General features: G+C 62.1%; 1 protein-coding gene across 1 annotated transcript; it reads right to left on the bottom strand.

Moving 5' to 3' along the window:
- Window positions 1-5169: 5169 nt before the first annotated feature.
- Window positions 5170-12865, bottom strand: LOC132212561 (ficolin-2-like). Its single transcript, XM_059658493.1, has 9 exons — window positions 12755-12865; window positions 11098-11208; window positions 10522-10575; window positions 9484-9519; window positions 8661-8693; window positions 8136-8263; window positions 6822-6951; window positions 6154-6288; window positions 5170-5625 (listed from the first exon to the last, which is right to left on the bottom strand). The coding sequence occupies exons 1-9, from the start codon at window positions 12846-12848 to the stop codon at window positions 5378-5380; spliced, it is 969 nt and encodes a 322-aa protein (XP_059514476.1). The 5' UTR covers window positions 12849-12865; the 3' UTR covers window positions 5170-5377.
- Between the last annotated feature and the right edge of the window lie 5818 nt (window positions 12866-18683).

Raw genomic sequence — 18683 nt, 5'->3', positions numbered from 1 at the left:
GACGCTCCAAGCTTTTATTGCTGCCTGAGCCCCGCCTCTGCTCTAGTTCCCTCCCATGTGGGCCAGTTCTTCCCCAGCCCCAGGGGATGGTTCCCCCCACCACGCCCTCAGCCCCCCCTCTGCAGTGCCCCCCTTCCCCTCAGTGGGACCAGATGCCCCGGGTGGGGAGGGCTGTGTGGGGAGGGCCTGCGTGTGTCTTTATTATTTTTATTAAAGATGTATTTTTATTGACTTTGGAGACGAAAGGAAGGAGAGAGAGCTAGAAACACCGCAATGAGAGAGAATCACACCCGCCCTGGGATCCAGCCCGCAACCCGCCCATGTGCCCTTGACCGGGATTGTACCTGGGACCCTTCAGTCCGCAGGCTGGCACTCTATCCACTGAGCAACACCGGCCAGGGCTGCCTGCGTGTGTCCTGAGAGAAAGCCCAGGAGCCCCCTCTGGTCCCCCAGCTCTGCCCAGGGGACCCCCCTGAGGGACCCCCAGGACGGCAGGGGTGGCCGGGCAGGAACTCACTTGCATGCAATGGGCTGCGGGTTCCGGAGGGTTAGGGACTCCCTGGGGTCCAGGGTGGGCAGAGGGGAGGGGAGGGGAGAGGACGGGAGGAGTTGACTGCCCTGCAGAGGCAGGACTGGGAGTGGACTGGGGCAGCAGCAGCCTGACCGGGGAGTGGGCAGGTGGCACTGAATTGTCCCCGGGACCCTGTGAGAGCGGCGCAGCCTGAGGATGATGGGCGGCAAGGGCCCTGTCCACTCCTCTCCCGCCCTGGGAGCGGGTCGCCTATAGGTGACCCAGCCTACAGGTGACCGAGCCTATAGGTGACCCAGCCTACAGGTGACCGAGCCTATAGGTCACCCAGCCTACTGGTGACCGAGCCTATAGGTGACCCAGCCTACAGGTGACCGAGCCTATAGGTCACCCAGCCTACAGGTGACTGAGCCTACAGGTCACCCAGCCTACAGGTGACCGAGCCTACAGGTCACCCAGCCTACAGGTGACCGAGCCTACAGGTCACCCAGCCTACAGGTGACCGAGCCAACAGGTCACCCAGCCTACAGGTGACCGAGCCTACAGGTCACCCAGCCTACAGGTGACTGAGCTTACAGGTCACCCAGCCTACAGGTGACCGAGCCTACAGGTCACCCAGCCTACAGGTGACCGAGCCTATAGGTCACCCAGCCTACAGGTGACCGAGCCTACAGGTCACCCAGCCTACAGGTGACCGAGCCTACAGGTCACCCAGCCTACAGGTGACCGAGCCAACAGGTCACCCAGCCTACAGGTGACCGAGCCTACAGGTCACCCAGCCTACAGGTGACTGAGCTTACAGGTCACCCTGCCTACAGGTGACCGAGCCTACAGGTCACCCAGCCTACAGGTGACCGAGCCTACAGGTCACCCAGCCTACAGGTCACCCAGCCTACAGGTGACTGAGCCTACAGGTCACCCAGCCTACAGGTCACCCAGCCTACAGGTGACCGAGCCTACAGGTCACCCAGCCTACAGGTGACCCAGCCGACAGGTGACCAAGCCGACAGGTGACCCAGCCTACAGGTGACCCAGCTGACAGGTGACCCAGCCTACAGGTGACCCAGCCGACAGGTGACCAAGCCGACAGGTGACCCAGCCGACAGGTGACCCAGGTGAATTCCCGGTTTCTTGGGCCCCAGAAACATCTTTCTTTTTAAAATATATTTTTATTGATTTCAGAGAGGAAGCGAAAGGTAGAGAGAGAAACATCAATGATAAGAATCATGGATCAGCTGCCTCCCACACGCCCCCACTGGGGATGGAGCCCACACCCGGGCCTGTGCCCTGATCGGGAATTGAACTGGGACCTCCAGGTTCACAGGTCGACGCTCACCCCTGAGGCTCGCTGCCGGGCATGGCTGACAGACATCTCGCCACCAGCCGTCCGAGGCCCCGGCCTGAAGGGAGAGACCGACCGCTCGATCGCTGACAGTCCGGCCTCCGTTTACCGAAGGGCCTTCAGGAATGAAAGGAGAGCCGCTCGGCCGGTCACCAGCAGCACGGACGGTTTCCTGCTGCCTCCGCGACGCGTTAGCACAGACTCGAGGGTTCAAGCAGCTGACGTGCGTTTAGCACTGAGAGGCCACGGTGGGTCTCCCCGGCCTGGACGCCGCTGGCTCCTTCCGGAGGCTCCGGGGAGAATGGGTCCTTTTGTTCCCGTTGCTAATCCTCACCTGAGGGCGTTTTCCATGGCCTGTTGGGGTGGAAGGGAGAGAGGAAGGGGAGAGACAGACAGAGACCTCGAGGTGAGAGAGACACATGGATTGGTTGCCCCCACACACACCCAGCCGGGGCTGGGGATCGAGCCTGAACCCAGGTATGTGCCTTTGACCGGAATCGAACCCGTGACCCTTCAGTCAGAGGGCTGACACTCCAACCACTGGGCGACACCAGCCAGGGCAGGGAGGACTTGTTCTTGCCCCTTCCGGCTTCCAGAGGCCTCTGGCAGTCCGTGGCGGGGGCCTCTCCCTCCAACGTCAAAGCCGGCGACACCCATCTCTGGCCGCTCCTGCCTGTCTCCCTCTGAGCACAGCCAGGAAAGGCCCGCGTGGAAGGACGCGCGGATGAGACGGCCCCGGAGGCCAGGGTCCTCCCCCGACGCAGGATCCTCCCGTCCACCGCAGGCGCCGTCCCTCTGGCCACGCGGGGTGGCGCGGCCCGGTTTGGGGGTTCGGGCAGGAAGTCTGCAGAGTGTTACTCTGCCTAGGACAGCCTGTTCTTTAAAGTAGTTTCACTTCCATAAAAAAAGTGCCACCGCTCAGGGAAAGGGTGGGGTTTGAAGGCATTGCCCGAGAAGGACGCCCCAGGCCCATCTGTCTATAGAGTTTCTCCATCCCATCAGCCTCAGGGAAAGGCTACGTTAGGGCCTGGCCACAGCCCGTGCCCGGGACCCCCCTGCGGGCAGCGGCCTCCACCTCCCGCCTTTGCCATGTGGTCGCTCAGTGCCACGGACTTGGAAAACAGCTGGGGAGGGACTGTTATCGGAGAGACACGCCCTCCCAGGACCTGGCCCGTCCCCTCCCTGGCGTCCGGGGTCCTGGACCCACTCGCTGTGGGGAGGGGCCCCTGCAGCCACCGGGCTGACCCCCTCCCCCAGGGCCCGGCCGCGGCTCAGGTCAGAAGAGCCTCTCTCTCAGGACATAAGCATCCCGGAGACCCAGGAAGACTCCGTCCGAGGCAAGCCCCGGGCGGTTACCGTGAGGGCGGTCACCGAAGCATGACTCCTGTTGGGAGGGGTCTAGACGGCTGTGCTAGCTCACAGTCTTCTGATGTTTAAAGAGCTCAGCCTGTTACAGATGAAGTCTCATAAGCCCAGTCGGAAACTCGCGCCTCACTGATGGGCTTGGCCCTGCCAGGCAGGCGGCAGCCCTGCGCTGTTCACCGGTGGCGCCAGGCAGCAGGGGCGGGGGCTCCCTGAGTCTCTAAGAGAAACAGCTCCTATGTGCGCTGAGCGCTGAGAAGGGCGGTGCTTCAGACAGTGAGCCGCCTCTGAGGGACTCGCCATTGCTGCCATTGCTGAGGGACACTATCGCTGCCATTTACAGGGTCGAAGGGATTTGATGGATTAAAGGGATGCCCTCAGATCCCTTAAACGCTGACTGTGAGGAGGGGCAGGGGCCGGGGGAGCATCGTCCTGAGGTCAGGGTTCCATTCCCATCAGGGCACAGGCCCGGGTTGCAGGCTCCATCCCCAGTGGGGGGCGTGCAGGAGGCAGCCAGTCTGTGATGCTCTCTCAACATGGATGTCTCTCTCCCTCTCCCTGTCCCTCTCTCACACCAATGGACACGCATTTAAAATGTGTTAAAGCAAAATACGGATGTGCAGGCCTTAGGGAGACAAAGCCAGGATCCCTGAGCCGAGCGTAAAAGCGCAGGGAGAGCTGTGTTTAAAAAGTGTCGCTTCCAGAAGCCAAACATGAATGTTAAAGTGCAAAGGGCACCCACCAGGCTCTTTCCCAAACACAAACGCCTCCCCGACCGGAGCGGCAGCCCCCAGTGGCGGCCGGGCTGCTCCCGCTGGTGTTTGGGGTGAGATGGAGTGAGCCTCCAGCACAGAGGCCGCCTGGAGGGCATGGGCGAGCCCCTCTGGACGTCCCGTGGACAGTTCCGCTCTGCCCAGAAGCAGGGCCTGACCTGAGGAGAGGCAGGGCCTCCGGCATCGCGGACGGCGCCCCAGGCCCCGGCACAAGGTCCAGGGCGCAGTGGGCGGCTCGTGCCCGCGGGTCGGTGGGAAAAGAGCACGGACTGTTGGGAGCCGCAGGCACTGGCCCTGTACCCTGGGGACCAGGGCGCTGTGCAGCGGCACCTCCTTCTCTGTCTAAGGCTCGGTGACTTCTGCTTGCACCCAGTTAAAGCCGAGAGCACCCTCCTGTGGGGGAGGGGCCGGGGGAGGGCCGCGCCGGCTCCTTCTGCGCAGATGTGTTGCTACTGTTATGAATCATCATGTAAATATCTGAGATGCAGGATGGTCTTAGGCGACCCCTGTGAAAGGGTCGCTCGACCGCCAAAGGGGTCGCGACCCACAGGTTGAGAACTGCTGCTTTAGAGAGAGAGAGGGAGGGAGGAAGAGAGGGAGAAGCAGAACAGAGAGAAACATTGATGTGAGAGAGACACATCGATGGGTTGCCTCCTGCACACGCCCCGACCAGGACTGGGGATCAAACCTGAGGTACGTGCCCTTGACCTGGAGTCAAACCGTCCACCCTTCCGTCCAATGCTGGTGCTCTAACCATCAGACTACCCAGCCAGGGTTCCCATGGGATTCCTCACTGATTCGCCCCCCCCCTCCCCCGCGGAGCTGGGGGTCAGCACACATGCTCTCCCAGGCTGGCTGGTGCGGGTGGGGCCTGCGGCCAGACCCTGTGAGTCTGTGCTCTTCCGCGTGGCCCGAGGCCGCAAACCTGCCAGGAGCGCAGACCGCTGGCCGGACAGGCGGGAGGCAGTGGCTGTGTGCCCTGGAGCAGCACCGCCACGCAGGTGCATGGGCACTGCTTAGCCCACCTCTTCTGACGCCACCAGAACCTCCTACAGTGCCAGGGTCTGGGCGGCACGGACAGGCACCCAGACGTGCACAGGACCAGTGACCGGACGGCACAAATGTGACGGGAATTGTGTGCTGGGGAGCGAGGCGAAGCTTTATTGAGGACGCGTGAGTAGGCAAGGTCAGGGTCACCCTCACCCTGGCAGGCAGGAGAGGAAGGCGGGGACTCGGTCGGGGTCTCAAAGCTGAGGGTCCCTGAAGGGCCAGGGGTGGGGATGGGGTGAGCTCCACCTTTGCGTGGAGGCCTCCTGTGCCCGTGCTGGGGGCGCGGGACCAGCTCGGAGACGCTCCAGGCCGCCGACCGCCCTACACGGGCCGCACCTTCATCTCGGCCACCTTGTAGCTGTAGTAGTACCCCTTCCCTGTATACCAGTTGATGCCGTTTGCATAGCTACTGTGGGAGCCCTCGAGGTAGCGCCCATTCAGGTTGGACCAGTGGCAGCTGACGTACCACCAGGCGCCCTGGTAACTCTGGGCACAGTTGTAGGAGGCCCCGTCGTTGTCCCGGTCTTCGGTGGAGAACAGCGAGTTGTTGTGGTGGGTCAGGGAGTCACCTGCCGGGAGAAGCGGGGCCGCTTACACTCAGCGCCAGGAGGTGCCGGCTCCAGGTCCGGCCGGAGCTGTCCAGCTGGGCGTCATGCGCTGCGAAGTCCGACGGTGACGCGCACGCCAGCAAACGCTCGGTCGGCGGATCCCCGGCCTCGGTCTCCCCCCTCTGCTCTGTGCCCACCAGCGAACGGGCACTGTGCCCTGTAGAGCGGAGGCCACTACCCGAGACGTGCAGGTACCGCAGGCCCCACGGGAGGGACGTGCGCCATGAGCGGAGCTACCCGGGCGTCCTGTCCACCTGCTCCAATGCGGGCGGTCAGGAGGGAGACGCTCAGGGCCTGCTCTTTGTAGCCGTGTGTCCCGCCATCCTCATGGGCGCATCCAGGTTGACGTGGGTTATCCCAACGTGTGGATGGAGGAATGTGGTGAGGCCAGGCCCCGCCCAGACCCAGGGACACAGAGCCAGGACCCGCCCAGACGCTCTCCACTGCCCACCCCTGACTCCCACCCCTCCCCGTACGGCTGACACTCACCAGCGCTGCCCCCGGTAAAGGCCCCCAGGACCAGCTGATACTTCTCGGCCTCGCTCCCCAGCCTGAACGACTGGTACTTGGCAAAGTGACGGGTGCCCTGGAAGTCCATCAGGTCCACACGAAGCTCGTTTGTGCCTGCAGGGGGCAGGGCCTCAGTCCGGGGACCAGGGACCCTGAGCTGCCAGGACGTGGGTGACCCTCAGGGGACCTGCACTGGGCATCCAGGACAACCCTCGAGGTCCCCCAGAAAGTCCTGGTCGCTGAGGGGTGGGGGCACATGCTCCCACGTTCCCGAACCAAACCCCCAGCCCTCCCTCAGGCCCAGAGACGAGGCTCTTGGTGTTCCGGGGGGGAGGCCACCACAGCCTCGCGGGAAGCGGCTGTCACCCCTGTGTGTTCAGGGACGGGGCACAGTGGGCACCAAGGGCAGGGCTGGGGGTTCCCCCTGGGTTGGCCTCTGAGATGCCAGGGGCCTATGACAAGAGGACGTCTGCCCCCCAAACCCACCTCCTCTGGCCCTGATGCCCCCCTCCCACTGGGACCTTCCTGTCCTCAGAGGCGGCACGTGTGGGGCGGAGGAGCGGGCTCCATCCAGGTGTCCCAGGTTGGAGGTCGGGGCAGGTGGGATTCCCCCACCCCCACACCCCAGGCCGAGGCCCGGGCCCTACCCTGGGCGGTCAGGGCGTGGATGTGGTCGTTGCCCAGCCAGAACTCGCCCAGCTGGCTGCCGAAGCCCTGCTTGTAGGCGGCCCAGTCCCGGTAGAAGTCCACGGAGCCGTCCACCCTGCGCTGGATCACCTGGGGGAGGGAGACGGCGCTGCCGCCCAGCACGGCCCTGCCCACAGCCCAGACCTCAGGCGGGCGGACGGCGCCCACGTGGGACCGAGGAGGACGTGGCAGCTGAGAGCGGGGAGGCCACGACCCGGGGCCCACACCCGGAGGCACGGGGCTCCCTCGGGCCGGGCCCACGGTCAGGTTCACCCACCCCGTCGGTTCTCTCCATCCTCTGGGAAGGGGTGCCGGGATCTGGTCCATCCTTGCTGTTTCAAGGGACCTGGCATATACGGCATACTGTTCTTTATATGTTTGCTCACCTTCTTGGCACTATGTGTTTTAACCAAGGTCACCTCTCTGAGAAAAGTTGTTTCCCCAGGTAGGGATTTCCCCCTGAAGTTAGGGAGGGAATAAAACCCCTTAACTAAGTGCCAGGTGGGTAATTAATCACTTTAACTACGAACAATCATGCTTAAGCTACATAATCTTCACTCCGTGGAATGGAGATAAGAAACGCCCTAACCTTTGGAATAGAAATTGATAGGATTGGAATCAACTGGTATAAATACAGATGTAACAAGACAACAAGATACAGAACCTAGACACAGACCTAGACACAGAACCTAGAGACAGAACCTAGAGACGGAACATGGCAAAAGATCCTGGACAGAAACTGGCCTCAGAACCTAGAGACAGAACCTAGAGATGGAACATGGCAAAAGATCCTGGACAGAAACTGGCCTCAGAACCTAGAGACAGAACCTAGAGATGGAACATGGCAAAAGATCCTGGACAGAAACTGGCAACACAACCAAGAGACAGAACCTAGCAAGACAACCTGGCTGAAGATCCAAGAGACAGAACCTGGCTACAGAACCTGGATAGAACATGACAAGAGAACCTGACTAGAACCTGGTGACTGAACCTGGCTGGAGAACCTGGATAGAACCTGGCTGGAGAACCCAACTATGCTGATCAACTGAACGCTGCCTACGTGTCATTCCTTCTTCGCCGACTCCGTCCACACCTTTGGGGACCCCTGGACCTGCTGGGGTTGGGCCCCAGCAAAGGGCAGCCCCAGACACAGGGGCCTGGACAGTGACAAGGGCCCCGGAGCGCGGGGCCTCGGGGTGGAGCCTGGTCTGCGAGGCCCGGGCCCGGCAGCCGCCCCCCGAGGACCGCACCGCCCTCCCGCCGCCGGCACTCACGGTCCAGCCCCCGCCATCCGTGTGCATGTCGCACAGCACGGTCAGCGGCCGGCAGCCAGGCAGGTAGATGGTGTGCCAGCCGCTCAGGGTGTGGCCCCTGGTTTGCAGCTCCTTGCAGCTCCGAGGTCCTGGGAAGGGAAGGCGGGACAGTGGGGTCTGCGTGGGCAGGAGGCTCCAGGGCTGGACAGAGACCCCACCAGGGCCACCAGCTGTGACGGACAGGCCCCATGTGCCAGGCCTTCCCCCCCAGGGCGCCCCCACCTTAGTCCGGGGCACCGGACTTTGGGGTTCTAATATTTTAGGGAAAGAGACTAGGGCTGTCATTGGGGTCCCTAAGACAGGAGAGGAGGGCGGGGCTGAGTGCTGTCCCGTGTGATTGGCCAGCGGTGAGGCAGGGGGCGGGGCCTCTGGGCCTGCAGGCTGATGGGCTGCATGGGGGAACCCCAGGCCATGCTCCCTGCAGGGAGGGCTGGCACACCCATGACCTCGGGCCAAACTAGGCTCCGGACCGGGCTGGTCGCCCACCTGTGTCACATCGCTCAGCTTCCCACGATGCTCCTGGGGGAGAGGAAACACACGTGAGAGGCGGGACAGCCAAGCCCTGGTCCCTCCGCCCCAGGAGGAGATGGAGGCCCTTTCTAGATGCTTCCATAGGAGGCTGGTCCCCCAGCCAGGCCCCAGCCTGCCCCCTGGGGAGGCCCTGGCTGTGCTCCCGGGAGGCGGAGTCTGAGCCTCAGCTGCCTCCTGGGCCCAGGGCAGCCTCGGGGACACGAGGAGAGCGGGCTGCTCGGTGGGGAGGGCAGCGAAGGGGCGTCTGCACCTCGTACCACAGTGGGGTGAGCCTGGGGGGGGGGTGACTTTCTCGGGTCCAGAGAGGGGTCTCCAGGGTGTGCACGTCCGGGCACTTCTCTGACTTCCTGGACTTAGTGCAGGGAACGTGGAGAAGGTTTCTGTGCCATCGACTCTGCACCAGCACTCAGAGCGTGTACATGTGTGAGGGCCACATGCGTGTCATGGGTAGTTCAGGGCACATGTTCCACATCTGCTCGTCGTCTGTGACCACAGCTTGGCTCACAGCCTCTGGCCGATGTGTTTTAATCATTGCCCCACTTCCTGGAGCCCCAGGCAGAGACCCCGGAGGACAGGGCGGCCCTGCTCAGGGGTCCGAGGCCAGGACTGGAGAGATGGGCTGCGCCGGCTCTGGGAGGAGTGTGGTCCCATCCCACTCTCCACACCCTCCCGTAGAGGGAAGGGCCTGCTCTCCACCCAGCCCCTGCTCCACACCCTGGGAACCCCCTTGTGTTCAGGGTCCAGGAAGCCACCCGTGGGGAGGGAGGGAGGGCCTCACCTTTCTCTCCCCGCTCGCCCTTCTCCCCTCGGTCTCCTGCAGAGAGAGGAGGGTCAGCACAGGCTCGAGGACAGGACAGGCTCATGCCAGACCCCGTCAGCCAGAGGACTCGCTGTCCCCCCCTCCTGGGGCTGAGAGAGCCCAGGGCGGGGACAGGTCATGGGGCAAGGGAGCCGGGTCTCTTTACTGTGCCGGGTCAGTGCTGGGCTGGGGTCTGGATTCTCCCTGGGCCCCCGGGTGCTCTGGATACAGACCCAGACCCAGACCCAGGCCCTGGGTGACGGAGCACCCTGTTGGGGCAGGGTTAGGATCAGGGTTAGCGTTAGGGACAAGGTTAGAGTGAGGGTTAGCCTGGTTGGCAAACTCATTCGTCAACAGAGCCAAATATCCACAGTACAGCGATTGGAATTTCTTTTGAGAGCCAAATTTTTTAAACGTAAACTATATAGGTAGGTACATTGTTATTTACTTCATTAGGGTCCTCCTAAGGCTTAGGAAGAGCCACACTCAAGGGGCTAATGAGCCGCATGTGGCTTGAGAGCCCCAGTTTGCCGACCCCAGGGGTTAGGGAATATGAATAAGGTTAGGGATAGGGATAAGGATAGGTTTAGGGTTAGGGTTAGGGATAAGGATAGTGTTGGGGTTAGTGTTACTGTTAGGGTTAGGGTTAAGTTTAGGGAAAGAGATAATGATAGAGTTTGGGTTAGGAGTAGGGATTCGAAAAAGATTAGGGTTATTGATAAGGATAGATTTGGGGTTAGGGATAAGGATAGGGTTAAGGTTAGGGATAAGCATAGGATTAGTGTTATGGTTCGGGATAAGGATAAGTATATGGATAATTTTAGGGTTAGGGATAAAGTTAGGGTTAGTGTTAGGGGTAATAATAGGGTTAGTGTTTGGGATAAGGATAGGATTATGGTTACCATTAGGTTATGGTTAGGAATTTTCCATGTGACACCCGGGAAGTGCCCCTCCTCTCTCCCTGCTCCTGGTGGTGGGGGGTCCTGCCCGGGCTCTCCGTGCTCCTTGCTGAGTTACCTTTGGGCCCGGGGGGTCCGGCATCCCCAGGGAGTCCTGATGGGCCTGGTTCTCCTGCAAATTCAAACATGTCAGTGAGTAAACACTGGGGACCCAGGCCCCTAACACCCAGGTCAGACCCTCGGGAAACAGAGGGAGAGGACCCGGACCCCAGCCCTCCTAGTCCCCACTGTCCAGTCAGAGGCCAGGACCTGCGACCAGGGGCCTTCCCAGGGGACCAGGCCTGGGCACAGCTCTGGCCTCGTCCAGGGACCCTGGGCGTTTCCATTGGCTGTGACTGCTGGGCCCACTGTCGTCGCCTCTGGAAACAGGACCCAGGGCTCAGCTGGGACCAGGGAGGGCAGGGAGGACAGTCCAGCCGGGTCCCCCGCAGCAGGTATGTCATCACCAGGAGCCGTGCTGGCTGCCCACACAGTCCCAGAGGCTCCGTGGGTGACCCAAGACCAGCTCCCTCCACGGGGACCCACACCCAAGTGGACCAAGCCCCAGGCCCCGTCTGAGACCTGCTCGGGACCCTGCCTTGTCAGGTCTCCCTGGGCAGGGACAAGGCCCAGTCCCTCTCACCCGGGCACTCACCTCTCCTGCCATCGGTGCCTGCCTCTCCCTTGGGCCCCTGGGCCCCAGGCAGCCCCGGGCAGCCCCGGAGGATGGTGAGCTTGTCGGCCTCCAGCCCCAGCACCTTCACTTCTGCAGAGAAGCGCGGGTAACCATCAGGGTGAGGACCTGGGCCGCTGCCGCCCCACCCCCACCCTCCCGAGGGACCTGCCAACGTGGGGACCCGGCCTGGCAGATGGCTGTGCCCGGGCCGCCTGCCTCAGCTGGAGGGCCAGCCTGGAGGGGAGGCGGTGCCGCCTCTGCTGAGCCTGTGGTCGGTCCTCCCCCAGGTGATGGGCCCGGCCTCGGGGTCCACCTGCCTCCGGGGAACCCCGCTCCTCAGGCTGTGTGTCCTCGGAGAGTCACTCAGCCCCTCTGGGCTCTGTGCCCGGCTGCAGAGTGAGAGCAGAGGGAGGCTTTGGGGGTCAGAGTGGCTGATGCAAATGTGTGAGCCCTTAGGAAGAGCTCCCCCACGGCGGCCCGTCCAGTGATTGCAGCCCCGCATCTGTGACAGCGGGGCGGGGGCAGTGCCGCGTGTCACCCCCATTCCTCGGGCATGTGGCCTGGGAATCCCGGGCTGGAGGTTGCGGAGGGTGGGGATCCCTGTGATCCGAGGACACACAGCAGCTCCCCCAGACCTGGAGCCAGAGAGGCACCTGCCTCTCAGAGTTCAAGTGCATCCATCACAAATACACGGCCTCTAGGGAGGGTGTGGGGACTCGGAAACCTGCCACCACCTGGGGTCCCCTTGGGGTCACACGGTCCGCAGGCCTCTCCTCTGCAGGTCCTCCATGGGCGGAGCCAATGGGGACCTCACTTCTGCATTTGTTTAATTTTTGCTCATTAACAACAGGGCACATGGGGGGACAATGAGAGGCCCTGGTGGAGCCTGGCCGATCAGAGCGCCATAAAGGTGTGGAGACTGTGGGAGCGATCGCCATCAGGATGCGAGCAACTGAGCAACGGGAATAGCAAATCCACATCTCTCTCCCTCCCTCTCTCTCTGGCAAATGAATAAATTTTAAAAATCCTTTCGTTTACAAAGAAAGAAAATAGGACGCCACAAGGGGCGAACATGGACTCAGCGTGACGTCCCCCATGAGGCCTGTGTGTCCCTCCTCCCGACTCAGCGGCCTCTCTCCCGTCACAGGGGACATGCTCCCTCCACCTCCTCACAGGCCGCACCGCAGGCCCCGGGGCCCTGGGAGGCAGCACCTGGTCCCTGGTCCCAGCCCCTCCCACAGCCAGAGACTCCGGAGGGAGGGGTGGAGGCCCCTGGAGAGCCCCTGGGCCAGGGAAGGAGGTCAGGGCCGTGGGGACCCTGGGATCCTTGCCCTCTTGCTGTGCCACCTCGGGGAGCAGTGGGGCACCCTGTCCCCCGAGGCTCAAGGCCCCCAGCCCTGGGTGCGACCTTGCACTGACCCGGGCTGGGAGAGGGGGCGTCTCCAGCCTCCCCCCCTCACACCACCTGTGCCCCTCGTGGGAGGACCCCGAGGCTGGTGCCCCTGCAGAGGGTGGTTAAGCCTCAGTCTGAAGAAGAATGTTCTGGAAGGACCCGGCAGGGGGCTGGCAGTGGTCTGTGCGGAGGCTCTCGGCTCTGGGACCTTCGTCAGGCCGGCCCGCCTGGTGCCTGGCTCACCTGGACAGTTCTCAGTTGTGGCGGCTGCAGTGCCCAGGAGGACGAGGGCCAGGACCACGCTTCCCATGGCAGCGGCTGTCCCGTGTGGCTGCATTCCAGGTCCCGCTGCCAAGGTGCTCCCACCTTTTATTGCTGCGTGAGCCCCGCCTCTGCTCTAGTTCCCTCCTGGCCTGCCCACTTCTTCCCCAGCTCCAGGGACTGTCCCCCCACCACGCCCTCAGCCCTCCCTCTGCAGTGGCCCCCTTCCCCTCAGTGGGACCAGATGCCCCGGGTGGGGAGGGCTGTGTGGGGAGGGCCTGGGTGTTTCTTTATTATTTTTTATTAAAGATATATTTTTATTGACTTTGGAGATGAAATGAAAGGAAGGAGAGAGCTAGAAACACCGCAATGAGAGAGAATCACACCCACCCTGGGATCCAGCCCGCAGCCCGCCCATGTGCCCTTGACCGGGATGGAACCTGGGACCCTTCGGTCCGCAGGCTGGCACTCTGTCCACTGATCCACACTGGCCAGGGCTGCCTGCGTGTGTCCTTAGAGAAAGCCCAGGAGCCCCCTCTCGTCCCCCAGCTCTGCCCAGGGGAACCCCCCTGAGGGACCCCCAGGACGGCAGGGGTGGCCGGGCAGGAACTCACTTGCATGCAATGGTCTGCGGGTTCCAGAGGGTTAGGGACTCCCTGGGGTCCAGGGTGGGCAGAGGGGAGCTGAGGGGAGGGCAGGGGAGGAGTTGAATGCCCTGCAGCGGCAGGACTGGGAGTTGGACTGGGGCAGCAGCAGCCTGACCGGGGAGTGGGCAGGTGGCACTGAATTGTCCCGGGGACCATGTGACAGCGGCGCAGCCCCAGCAGGGATGGGAGGCAGGGGCCCTGTCCACGCCTCTCCCACCCTGGGAGCGGGTCACTGAATCTCGAAGCCCCACCTGGTGGAGACGGAGGTGGCAGGTCGGGGTCCCCGTCCCTGTCCAGGTGTGACCCCCGGCCAACGTGACCCAGGATGGAGGTCCCATCGCGCCCATCTCTGTGTCCCTGGCACCAGGGGCCTGAGAGTTGGTTCTGGACCCGGGGGGGGGGGTCTCTACAGGATGGAGGGGGACACACAACAGAGATCAGGGGAGGTCGCTGAGCTCCCAGAATGTCCCGGTCATCTTGCTGGTCAGCGGCGTCCAGCGTGTTCTCTGCGTCTGGTTTGGTGGCTGAGCGCCAGTCACCTGCTGGGCCGGGTCCCCTGGGAGCGGGAGGCACTTCCTGTGAAGCCAGTTCCTGGGATTCGTACACAAAGATGTTGTTCAATATGGAATTTAATAATACTTATTAGCCCCCGGGGGAGTGCATGGAACGGACAATCACGGGGCCCGGGCGGCCGGTTCTGCCTGAGCCAATTCACAGACAGGCTGGCATCATGGATGAGCGTATACTCCGGTCGTGCCGGCACGTGGACAGCAGCCGTCACCCACAGACCTGTGCTGTGCCCCCCGTAAGCCGGCTGCTGACATTGGCTCTGGCTCCTGAATAAACCGCTTTCCTTGGGTGGAAGGACAGAGGTGACGGGGAAGTAGCCAAAGGGCGAGCCAATGGCCGCTCACAGGTCATGGGGCTGGAGACCGGCACAGGCCTGCGGGTGGCAAGGGCGGGGGGTCTGCAACGGGCTGGGGTCTGGCTTCTGGAACAAGGCTGCTACCTTCCCAGGGTCACAGGCAGCTCCTGGCGGGGAGGAGGGGCCGTCTCCAGGTGAGCCCCGGGTCCCACGTGTACCTCCCAGCCAGGTGGGAAGGTGCCTCTGTAATCATCGCAGAGCCAACACGGTGAGCAGAGCAGGAGTCGTATTTCGGACTGTGACAGCGGGTCCCCACCTTCTCCCTCTGCCCTCATTCACGGGAGCGGGGAGGTGGTGACAGGCGAGATGGACACGCCAGCCTCCTGCACACACAGGACAGGCTGAGGGGAGGGGGGCCCCCAGGGGCTCAGAACTTAGGACGACGGCCCTGCTCCTGGGGGACGGGACGGAGGGCTCCCGGGCAAGGGAGGTGACCGAGCCTTGAACACGGCTGGTGCCGTGACCTGCCTGCACGTGGACCTGCCTCACCCCTTGGCTCCCCCGTGGCAGGCCGGCCGGAGACAGACATTCCCGGGATCATATTCTAGCGCCAAGGAAGCTTCGTCAGCTAGTCACCCGCCCCCCATTCCCTTATCATTTCTCCTGTGAAGGATGATCTGTGAGTAGCATGTGATTGCGTACATCAGCCTGTTTTCTTAAGAATTCCAGGGACGGTTCCTAGGAAGCAGCCTCCGTCCCCGGACATCCCGGCTGCCAGGCGTTTGCTGACCTTCGACCGTGATCTGAACAGACGGGGTTTGTGGACAGTCCCCTCAGCGGAGAACTCTCAACCCCTCCCTCCATCCCTTTGTTCCCCCCTGCCCCCCCTGCCTCCTCCTCCTACAAAACCTCTGCCTGAGTCCATGTGTTAAGATGGTCTTTGCACCCTGGCCACTGTGGTTCAGTGGTTAGAGCGTTGGCCCGAGCACCAAAGGGTCTCGGGTTCGACTCTGGTCAAGTGCATGTTCCTGTGTTGCAGGTTCACTCCCTGCCCCCTGGTTGGGGCGTGTGAGGGAGGCAACCAGTTGCAGTGTCTCTCTCACCGATGTTTCTCTCCGTTTCTTTCCCTCTCCCTGTCCTCCTCCTTCCCACTCTCTCTGAAAAGCAATGAATAAAATATCCAACGGTGAGGATTCATGAAAAAAAAATTTAAAAAAAGGGATGACCTTTGTGAGGAGAGTCTCCAGTCTCCTCCGGCTGCTGGCTCCTGAATAAACCGTCTTTCCTCGCAGCAGCACCGGCCCCTGGAGGACTGGTGGCGGCAGCAGGCAGACGAGCCCGGCTCGGTACCAAATCCGGCTCTTGGGGTGTTGGCAACAGCTCAGAGCACGCGGCCTGTTAGAGTGACAGGCTGCTCGTCCAATGGAAAAGGTGCATTTGAGTGGTGGAACTAGTGAGTGACTGATGTGCAAATCAGGGTTTGGGGACAGTGACGAGGCCCGGAGTTCCTAGTGTGTGTATGTTCCCCCATTTCTAAGAATCAGCACATGCTCAGAGGCCCCGCTAAAGGCAGACAGCGGGGACGCGGGGACACACGTTCCAATCGACCTGTCTTGCAGATGCAGGTCAAAGGTCACAGGGTCCAAGAGCCGAGCCAGTGAGATGTTATGCCCAGATTTCAAGATCCCCAAAGAACCACCAGGGAGCCGAGTCCAATGCAAAAGCAAAGAGTCTTTATTCAAGCTCGAGCCTGGTCCCTCTGCTCCACCGTCACAGCGGCAGCATGCGAAGAGCCCTGAGTCTCAGAGAACAAAGATTTTATAGGGCTTGGGGTTGGGAGGTGGGGGCATACTTCTAATTGGTTGGGTGAGGGCTGGGGGCTAGTGACGCAAAGGCAGGGTGTGGCTAGGGTCTGGTTACACAAAGACAAGGGGTGGTCAGCATACTTTTGGCCTTGGGTAAGTGCCCCTTGCATTCCCATTGGCTGATTTAAGGGCGGGCTGGGTAACTGACACATTCTGTGGTTTTTTCTTGGAAGAGGGGTCAGGGGCACAGCTATCAGTCCCGTTCTGTCCTTTCATGAGGGAGCGAGAATGCTTCCAGGCCCAGAGGCAGGTCAGTGACACCTGCTTGTCACGGCAGCGTCAGGTCACGGGTCAGAGTCAGATCACAGGTCAGACTTGAAAGCGTGGGGAAGGGTCAGGGGCCCTTTGACATTAAGGCTGTAATGAACTGAACAAATGACACCTGAGGTGACACACCAGGTGAGCTTCTCAGATCCAGGATATAAGACAGAGCGAACGATCAAAGGTTCACAGATGGAAACTGTGCCTTCCCAGGTCAGAGCCTGCACAGGCCCTTGTGGGGGCTCCCGGCCCGCCAAGCAGGGGCTCCCGGCCCGCACCTCCTCAGGCTGGTGACAGCCCCTCCCCTGAGGGTCAGCTGCATTCCTGCCAACCCGGCGCTCTGGGGCCCGTGGTCAGGATCCTCCGCCCTTCCTCTCGCTTCCCTGGGGCGGCCCTGACCTCAGCCCCGTGACGCCAGGGCCCGGGAGACGCCAGTGCCCGGGACGGAAAGCGTGCTGCTGAGCATCCGGACATCAGCTGAGACCCAGCGAGGGCGCTTCCCAGGGTCGCTCCGTGCATCCTGGGTACTTTCCGTGCCCGACTGCCCCCTGCGAGTCCCTGGATGGGATGTGCTCTCCTGTCAGCCCCCGTGTCCCGACTCTGGCTTCTCTCCTCCTGGGGCGGTGAGGGAAGAGGCGAGTCTGCCCCGCACACTGCCCCCCCACCCCGCGGGGCCTTCGCGCCCTCTTCCCCTCGCGCTCCTCTGTCTGCGCCGAATCCCACTGGAAAGCCAGGTGGTCGAGTTGGCTTTCACCAGCGCATAGCTGGGAAAAGGGAAAACACCACCCGCGCCTCTCACATCTGAAAGCTCTGCCCTGTGAAGGGCTCCCGGGTCTCGGGAGGGAGCGTGTTTACGGTGGGATCCGGCCCCGGGAGCCCCAGGGAGGGGGGCCTGTCTGGATCCACGTGGCAGCCAGGAGGCAGGAGGCAGCCCCAGAACTGGCCCGGCCACAGGCCTGCCTGTTCCCAGCCGAGCAGGACACCTGGGAACTTTCTAGAATGACAAGCTCTCGGGGCCACGCACACCTACAGGGTAACTTGTTCTGGAGCAACAAGTAGTACAGACACTAAAGGGGTTCTTGGTCTGTGTGTCTCCCTCGCGGAGTCTCTACCTCGTCCCAGCTGCCAGGGCCTCTCAGGCCAGTGGTTCCTCGTTTGAAAACGAGTCTGAGAAAGTCCCCAAGGGCAGCGAGGTCCTCTCACGGCCACACACGCTCATCCCCACACACGTCCGAGTAGGAGACCCTCCCTACCTGCCCGATGCCCCGTCTGTCCCAGCCGGGAAGCCAGACCAGGACGGAGAGGAGTGGGTGTTGCTTGTTTCAGCCGGGACGCTCGGCTTCCAGGATGCGGAATCGCACGGCAGCATGGCGTTGCCCTGTGGAGAGGACCATGCTCACCTTATCCCCGGCTCCTGGACTTAAGCCACTTTGCAGCGGGGACCTGGCAGGGCATGTCTCCTCTCTCCCAGGACGGGAGCGAAGCAAGGGCGGGCCCGGTCTCAGCTCACATCTCCTGAAGGCCCGCCCAGCGTGGGCAGCTGCAGGTGCAGGTGAGCTCTTGCTGACAATTGTTGGGGTCGTGACTGTGGGGAGTGGAGGCCCCGGGACTGAGAGCAGCCCTGGGTCCATCGCCTGTGACTGGGTCCCAGGACACACCTGAGGGAGCATGCACCGGCCCCAGGCTCCCGGCCACACCTGCACCTGTGTTATGGGTTCACTCAGCGAGATAGACCACCGACTCAGAATTTAAATTTAAGAGCCCTTATGAAGCTGGCCAGTGACTACAGTTACAGCACCCTGCTGAAACAGAGGCTGAACTGCAGCAATGACTACAGGAGTTACATTTTATTATTAAATTTATATTTTTTCCAGTCCTTTGTCTCCCTAATTTGGAATGAGACTTCCGGGCCTTCTGAGAAAGAAGGCCTGCGTGCTGGGAAGGGGCCATGAGACCATATCTCAAGGCCTGGCCTGATGTCAGTACCTTCCTATCTGTGTGCTCTAGGAACAGACAGCACAGCATGACCCGTCTGGCCAAAGCGCCAGATATGCAGCCCAGCACTCCTGCACCTGAAGGTCCTGTCCTGGAGCCCTACGGGCAGGTGCCTTTTGCAGCCAGGCCTCAAGGTTGAGGGAGATGCGAGAAGTGGGGGGCTCTGCAGTGCCTCGCCCATGGGCTTCACTGAGGCCCCTCTCCCTCCCTCTTTCTCCCAGGCTCACTCACTGTCCTCACCGTCGAGGTAGAAGCTGCAGGACCTTCCTCCAATGAGG

This window comes from Myotis daubentonii, chromosome 11 (assembly GCF_963259705.1).
Source record: "Myotis daubentonii chromosome 11, mMyoDau2.1, whole genome shotgun sequence".
NCBI classification, from domain to species: domain Eukaryota; kingdom Metazoa; phylum Chordata; class Mammalia; order Chiroptera; family Vespertilionidae; genus Myotis; species Myotis daubentonii.
Note: the sequence above shows the minus strand (reverse complement) of the source record. Positions and strands in the feature narration are given on the sequence as shown.

What these genes read in the sequence shown, in the direction of transcription:
- LOC132212561 (XM_059658493.1), bottom strand. Translation starts at nt 12,848, where the DNA reads ATGCAGCCACACGGGACAGCCGCTGCCATGGGAAGCGTGGTCCTGGCC. An exon ending in CACAACTGAGAACTGTCCAG is followed by an intron (nt 11,209 to 12,754) that starts GTGAGCCAGGCA and finishes GCTTCTCTGCAG; the next exon opens with AAGTGAAGGTGCTGGGGCTG. An exon ending in CGGACCCCCCGGGCCCAAAG is followed by an intron (nt 9,520 to 10,521) that starts GTAACTCAGCAA and finishes CTCTCTCTGCAG; the next exon opens with GAGACCGAGGGGAGAAGGGC.